The sequence below is a fragment of a genome, unplaced genomic scaffold, assembly GCF_019419815.1.
Source record: "Pyrus x bretschneideri cultivar Hongxiangsu unplaced genomic scaffold, Pyrus_bretschneideri_v1 Contig17, whole genome shotgun sequence".
In the NCBI taxonomy this organism is placed as follows: domain Eukaryota; kingdom Viridiplantae; phylum Streptophyta; class Magnoliopsida; order Rosales; family Rosaceae; genus Pyrus; species Pyrus x bretschneideri.
This window is the reverse complement of record NW_025999468.1, coordinates 6,856,451-6,864,357: the sequence shown is the minus strand read 5'-3', so window position 1 is coordinate 6,864,357 and position 7,907 is coordinate 6,856,451. Positions and strand designations below refer to the sequence as shown.

The window sequence follows — 7,907 nt, the reverse complement described above, 5'->3', positions numbered from 1 at the left end:
TAAAACACTATACTAGACTCAAAGAATGCAAAACTAAACTTTAAAACACCAAAACAAACCAAAAGACTCAAAACAGCACCAAAACACTCAAAACTGCCTTAAAAACACTTTCTGGGCAGTTTTGAGCACTTTGAGTACTTTGGACGAATTTGGGTAATAACTTGAATCAAAACACTTAGAAACACACACTAAGACACTTTAACACTAAACTAGACTCAAAGAATGCAAAACTAAACTTTAAAACACTAAAACAAACCAAAAGACTCAAACATCACCCAAAACACTCAAAACAGCCTTAAAAACACTTTCTGGGCAGTTTTGAGCACTTTGGTGAATTTGGACGAATTTGTATAACAAATTGAATCAAAACACTTATAAACACAACCTAAAACACTTTCTAACTAATTTGGACATTAAAGTAAGGGGGGATTGAGCTTTGGACGAAATTAAACTAATTGCACAGATTCTAATTAAAAACAGAATGTAAATATGAATGTGATGGATTTGAATGGATGGGATGAAAAGCTAGCTAAGGGGTTCATCTCCATATATGTTACACTTGCATAATAAAAAGATTTCCAAATGCATTTCAATAAACCATGAATTCTCAACGCCCCGGGTTAATTAGGTCCGCTTAAATTAACCGTCAAGTTTTCCTTAAGTTAATGAATTGGATGATTGCATACGACAACCCAAAGCATTCCTCACAAGTTCCCTACATGAATTGCATAATAGAGATACAAGCAAGAATCATTAAGCATCATGAAAACTATAAGTGTTGACGAGGCATTCGTTACTATGATTGCATGAAACTTATGCCAAGAATTTGTTTAACGCGATTGTTTATAAGCAACCTCTACTACTTGTGAATATAAGTTCATAACTATTACGTGAAACTCACTTATATTCTAGCGTCATATTCATGCATGAAAATTAAGCGTATACTCTCAATAAACATACATAAATAAGTTATCAATCAAACAGTTAAACAAATTGAATCCACAACTTATGAAACGCAATTAGAAGTAATCAAATCAAAATGCAAGCATAAACATATATTTCGAATCCCCCCCTAGCCAAGGGGGGTTTAGTTCCTCATACGTACAAAACAAAGAGAATTGAAATTAAACATTGAAATCAAAGAAACGCCTAAACATTCCAACAACTCAAACTTGAATTGTATGAACGTTTAGGCCCTCTTCTCTTCCTCTTCGTTGTAGCACAAGGTCTAAGGATTGGTTTGGAGGGATGGGGAGTTATGGATGGTGTAGAATGATGTGTTTAGGATAGGGATGGATGTAGGGGACCTCAAGGCTTCTTTTTGGGCAGAAAATATGAAGAATGGTGAAGTATGGATGTGTTATAGAGAGGGGATGAATTTCTGGCGTGAATGGTGTGTATTGTGTATGAATGGGAATCAATGAATTGTGGCTGCAATGGATGCTTATTTATAGGTGAAAAAGAGGGAATATGACAGCTAGGAACTTGGTGGAAATCTGAAATGGTGATGGGAGATGCATGTGGCTGATTTATGCATGTGATTAAAGGGTAATGACAGCTAGGTTATGATGATGAATGCATGTGCAAAGTTGGTTGAATGATTATGGGTGCATGTGGCTGATTTATGGTGCAATGATGAAAGGCAAAGTGCATGTGGCTGATTTGTGAAGGGAATGCATGTGGAATGAATGTGTGAATGATGGCAGATTGTGTATGTGAATGATTAGGGTGAATGTGCATGTGCTTTGACAGCTAGGTTGAATAAATTAAAGGGAGTGCAAGTGGCTTGGCTGGAATGATTGGAATGCAATCTGAAATGGGATGTGTTGGTGTGAATTTTTGGTACAAAGGGCCTCCTTTGGTCTTCAATTTCGTCCATCTACTTGGCTTCAAGTATATGCAATCCATTTAACGCCCCAAACTACTCCAAAATGCACCAAAATGCACCATTTTGCATACTTTGCCCTTAGAACCTGAAAACACACAAAAGAAGCATAAAGGACTAAAATAACTAAAGAAACATAACGTAAATGCACGAGAACAAGCCATTTAAGTCGCATGAATATGCTCCTATCAGGTTGAATTATGCCTCACAAAGGATTAGCAATAATATGCTTCAAATTCACCTTTAGTGAAAATTAAACCTACCACTAGACCGCAGTACTAAGTGGCTAGGCAGGATAAAAGTTAGATTAGAATTTCTATCTCAACCATTAAAATTTTTCGTTCCAAATTTAACTAACTTAAAAATGTGAAAATAGAATGAGTTTTGAGATTTCAAAATTTTTAAATTTTAAATTCTTTCTTTTTCCAATCAAAAAATTCAAAATTTTCAAATTTTTTTTTATAGTTATTCTATTATATCCCTAATTTATAAAGAAAGAAAAGATATCCTACTTAAAAGATAATTAAGTACACAAATAGATGTCTTCGAAACCTAGAAAAAAAAACTTACATGAAACGGATTTATCACTATCATCGTGATGTTTTGATTTCATAATAAAATATTTGTTTAAATTTTTAACACGACATTATATTATAAATTTAGAATGCCACGTAGTGGCGACCGTTCCATGTAGGAAACGATTATATTCCTTGTGTAAAAGGGAAACGATTATTACTAGGCCCGGGATTAGGGTTTAGGGTTACGATATAGGAAGGAAACCCTAAATACGATATAGGACGGAAACCCTAAATACGATATAGGAAGGGAACCCAAAGACGATATAGAACAGAAACCCCAAATACGATATAGGATGGAAACCCTAATTAATTAGAATGTGACGTGTAAGGCAAGTAATAATTAGAGAAATCGTGGTCTCCTGATGCATTTGGAAACTACTTTTTCTGTTTCCTATTCGAATTTGGTTTCCATATACAACTCTGCCGCCCTACTTCCCTCCCTCCCTATAAAACTCAACCAAAACCCTACTTCTTATTACAATTTACGACTCTCAGAATTTAGAATTCATGAGATTAATTTCACAGAAGAAGAAGATGGTGACTCCTACGAGAAGAAGCTTGGAACTCATTCCCAACGAGACTGCTCGAAAGATGGCATTTCGGAAGCGAAAGAAGAGCGTTTACAAGAAGGCCGATGAGCTCTCCAAACTTTGTGACATTGATGTGGCCTTGATTGTCTACGAAGCTGACCAAAGGAAGGGGATTAGGCCAGTTCAGCCGGAGACATGGCCGCAAGATCCAGTTGAATTCAATCGCATTCTCAGCAGGTACAAGGCTTCCAAGGATGCTGCTGCCCCCGGTTTCCTAAAAAGAAGCTTCAGTTTGTCTGATTTTTATGGGGCCAAGATGAAGAAAGATGATGACGGTGGTGACGGTGATCACAGTGATGGTGGTGATGATGGTGATGGTGGTGATGATGGTGATGATGGTGATGATGATGATCATGTCGATCCCAAGTTTCAAAAACCGGGCAATAAGCACATTTCCGAGAATAAGTACCCAACATGGGATGCTCGAATTGACCTATTCTCAGAAGATGAATTGATTAAATTCATTGCTTCACTCGAAGCCAAGATACAGGCATCAACACTGGAGATTGATTCCATGGAAAGATATTGTGCTGTGAAACAAAATCAAAATTTATCCCGAACTCACTCAAGCTCAAGCGAAACACCACGACTCTTGAACCCTGTGTATTTTGATGTGCAGATGCCCCCCTCTCAGGACCCTGTAAATCCATTTATTCACGACGCATTAGGCCAAAAAGTTACTCATGAATTGGCCAAATGGGGTGGTTTTAATAAGAATTCGGTGAATTCTACTACTACTAGTACTACTACTTCAGTCATGGAATTGAAGAATCCGATGCATACTACTTCTACTACTAGTACTTCAGCCATGGAATCGAAGCCTCCATTGCCTGTGAAACGTCCAATGCTGCCAAGTGCGTGGATTTTGAACTCAGAATTACAGAAGAAGATTTAATTAAGGACACCATCTCAAATCCTTGGTTATCGAACTTCTAGTCTTCTACTAATTTTTGGTTTGATTGGTTTAACTCTTGATCTACCGTTTGGCTATGAACAATATTCACCTTGCTATTGTTTTGTTTAGAGATTAGCAATTGCTTTGTAGTTTTAATTTAATTAATTCATTGTTGGAAGTCGGTTACCTTGGTTATGCTTTCGTTCTTGATAAATTTATCTTGCACTCCTCCCTCTCTTATTTCACTACAAATTACCGTCTTGCTAGAAACAGAGGAAAATAAACCTAAAGGGTTCTCGAAAGAGGAAAGCAACCATAATCTGCAAAACTTTCATTAGGAAATTGTCAAAGCCCCGAGTCTTATCCTCCAATGGTGATCGAATATCTTGCCTCACCGAGAATATGGTGTGCCTCAATTCATAGTGACACGTACAAATTTTCGTGCAAAGGGTTCTGTTTTGGCAGCGAACAACCTAAGAATTTAAACATGTTATGTTATTATGCATCATAAGAAGTAAGAACTAGTGAGAGGGCATCAATGTATGTTATTGGTTTGAAATACAACGTGCTTTGTATAAGACTATTAACCATGCTCATTTTGTTCACGAGCCTAGTGGATTTGACGAGTTGGGTACCATGTACTGGACTCATCCTTAAAGTTGTTAACTCAGACGTACAATTTCAATTTCTGTTGGAGTGTCAATTAAACTCTTTTTAACATACGGAAGAAGTTTTATTCGGATGTTGCCTGTCATTCCTCTTAATGTCTTTATTGATGCAGAGAAAAAGCGCTAACTAAAACTGACATTCTTGTTCTCATGAGTATACCAATTTTCTTGCAATTTGTTCACTCAATTATTCCGTGTAAGAAATGAATAGATTTGTTTTTTCTTGATTTCTGCAGTTTGTGTCAGTTAGTACTTCAGGCTTTTGGCAATGGCATTCCTGTCAGAAATGAAGTAAATAGAAGTAATGATCTCTCTGGCTGCGAAATTGGAGCTTCATGGCCTGCTCCTCTTATGGTAGCGTAAGATAAAGCGTCACTGTATACTTGTGTCCATCCAGCAACCTGAAAACTTAAAAATTTATAAAGGATAAAAACTGCTAAGACAACAAGTAGATAGTCCGAATTTTCCACTGTTATTATATTCATGAACCGACCTGTTTTTCTTCAAACCAGACTCTGTAAGGCACATTCGTTTGTAGCCCCAAGTCCTTTGCCAATCCGCTCACCAGTGTCCGTGTACTCATTAGTGGAATAACAGAATCTTGATCTCCACTGTGGAAAACATGTAAGATGTACCTTTAAGTACAATTTCTAAAAGACTAAGATTATCAGAGATGGCAAGAGTTTTGATTTGCACAACGGTGAGACTCATCACCTGTAAATTAAAACCCGAATTCCAGACTTGACAAGGTCACCTAAAACTGGAAGCATCGGTATTTCCAGGTTTTTCATGTCATACTCGAGGACACCTCCGCTGTAAAAGAGGATAATCAAATTTAGAAGCACAGTAAACAGAAAAGACTAGCTGCACAAGGAACATTTCTACGATCTTTGAATAGTTTGGAGTATAATTGGAATTCTTTTCATGTTTTGATTCATCTTCGGAACCTACTACGTTTATGTGCATCAGTGATTCAAATGAGATGAGATGATTACTTGCTGCAAGTTGTCCAACTTGTGAGTCGGGCATGAAGCGCCTCCTGTACATCTGGTCGGTTGAAGTATGTAACTGTTTCATCTCCGATACAGACATCTATCTTCACTGTTTTTTGCTGCAGATGTGATCAGTGAGTTGGAAGTTTGTATATTAACGTAGAGAATTTGAGAAATGAAAGGAGAAAATATTAAGGCTTACCAGTTGGAAAGATTGAGCTTCAACAGATGATAAACAGACATCAAGAGTAACGTCATATTGGTTGATCAAATGTCTAGGGACTTCTCTTTCAAATTGGTTTGCTACTGCATCACAAGCAGGGCTAAGTGGACCAACACGAATTACCTTCTGTCTGAAAATTTCAGAATAGTTGCAGACTGAAGTCAAATTTTCGAATGTCGCATCTGATATTAATCCATGAGACCACAAGTACTCTGCTCGTGAGTTGATATCAGTACTGAATTCAAAAAGAGGATTGCCAATCTGCAAGCAAAAACAGCTCAAGCATGACATCTTCGTCGAAAACATCAACTCCAAAGTCACTTCACTTTTTTGATTCTCGTTTGCTTACTGCTACTGCTTTCAGATTGAACTTCAGTTTTGATTGGATAATGAGTTGTGCAAGCTGTGGAACATAGTGGCCTGGCAGTGACAAAATGGAATTTTTTAGAAGCGCGTCGTAAGTTTGTACCTTTCAAGTTTTCTAATTGGTCATTAGTGATAGAAATGATGGTTTTACAAGTAAATGATGTTACCTGCATAGCTCTCTCCTGTGATAAACAAATCCCTATTTTTATACTCAGGGAATTCGTCGAACCAGCGCTGAAGGAACTCGAGATTATCTCGTGCTAAAAAGAAGAGAATCGGAACATGATCAGAATGTACATGTTTACTATTTTCGGGTTATATTTTGTTGGTTGAATGAGGATTGAGAAAGTCATATGAAGCGAAAACCTGTGATATCGTCGTTCACGAAGCCATAGAATGATTTGTTTGCTGAGTAGGAGAAGCCTACTCCTGCTGGTGACTCCAAGTATAGCATATTTGCTTCTGCAAAAATTATATAAACAGGAGAAAATCCATCGTAATTAGTAGCAATGTTACGTGAATAATCGGGAGCAGAATCTAATTAACAAAATGTGACACAATTGTGATCACTTAAAGACTAATTTAATGGATTACTTACCTCTATTCCAACTAAAATCGTTCTTGAGTAAATTGTCTCCGCTTGGTTGAAAAGGTCCATTCTCGTTGAAAGCTCCAACTCCAATAGATGAACAACCAGGACCTTCAATTAGAAGTCACAAAGCTCAATTATTTGGTTCATAATTGTGCTACGTAACATGCATTCAATAATGTACAAAATGTTGCAGACGCAAGCGTCACTAAGTTGGCTGAAACAGTATGAATAACAAAAACAAATAATGCGTAAAATGTTTCCGGTAGGGATTATATTACTCGTTCCTGGATTTCGATGGAAGCTCACCTCCATTGAGCCAAAGAACAAGAGGCTTGGAAGCAGGATCAGTTTGTGCTTCAACAAAGTAGTAAAAAAGAGATCTCTCTTGCTTTTCATCCACAGTTACATATCCTGCATATTGCTGGAAGTTGACTTGTGGTTGGCCTGGCAACCTTGCAATTTTATCCGCTTCTTGGAGGGAGTTTGCCGTGGAAAACGCTTGGATGACAGTTGCAAATACTGCAGCGACGACGACGATACTCCCTCGTCGAGGCTGCATCATGAGAGAGAGAGAGAGAGAGAGAGAGAGAGAGAGAGAGAGGGAGCTTCAAATATGAATTGTGGTGTGGGATGGTACAAGTATATAAAGATCTTTTCTCGATTTTATTTGGTACCAGCTAGCTGCGTTGTGTAAGACAAATTGCCCAAGAGCGTCTAAGACGAATTGTCCAAGAGCTAATGTATCCAATTCTGACGTGGGTTATTAAGTTCAAAAGTATATTTATATATACTAAAACCCAAACCGGTTGGGTACTGTTCTATAACAGTGTTTTGACGTAATTGCCCTTTGCTGCTGTTGAGTTTGAGGCTTTTTCCCTGTTTAGAACAGTTAATTTACAGATTTACCCTCATTTGGTGCTGTCTGCACAGTGATAATAAATGCACAGTGATTTCTATATTTGCCCTCATTTGGTGCTGTCCTCGAAAAAGAGATAATAAATGCACAGTGATAGAAATATATATATATATCAGCATGTTTTGGTTTAGATTAGGCCACGTGTTGATCATCCTCTTCCATTTGAGAGGCAGACAGAGGAAAAGATGGATGCCTTGCAGTT

General features: G+C 37.6%; 2 protein-coding genes across 2 annotated transcripts; one reads left to right on the top strand and one right to left on the bottom strand.

Moving 5' to 3' along the window:
- The first annotated feature begins 2,997 nt into the window (after positions 1-2,997).
- LOC103946455 (agamous-like MADS-box protein AGL82) lies at positions 2,998-4,266 on the top strand. The gene has a single exon (XM_009357163.2). The coding sequence runs from the start codon at positions 2,998-3,000 to the stop codon at positions 3,946-3,948; it is 951 nt and encodes a 316-aa protein (XP_009355438.2). The 3' UTR covers positions 3,949-4,266.
- A 426-nt stretch (positions 4,267-4,692) lies between these two features.
- LOC103946329 (serine carboxypeptidase-like 45) lies at positions 4,693-7,385 on the bottom strand. The gene is made up of 10 exons (XM_048581671.1): positions 7,096-7,385; positions 6,796-6,897; positions 6,564-6,659; positions 6,365-6,457; positions 6,181-6,251; positions 5,811-6,092; positions 5,612-5,727; positions 5,331-5,429; positions 5,110-5,227; positions 4,693-5,017 (listed from the first exon to the last, which is right to left on the bottom strand). Exons 1-10 carry the CDS (start codon positions 7,349-7,351, stop codon positions 4,871-4,873), a joined length of 1,380 nt encoding a protein of 459 aa, XP_048437628.1. The 5' UTR covers positions 7,352-7,385; the 3' UTR covers positions 4,693-4,870.
- Positions 7,386-7,907: the final 522 nt, after the last annotated feature.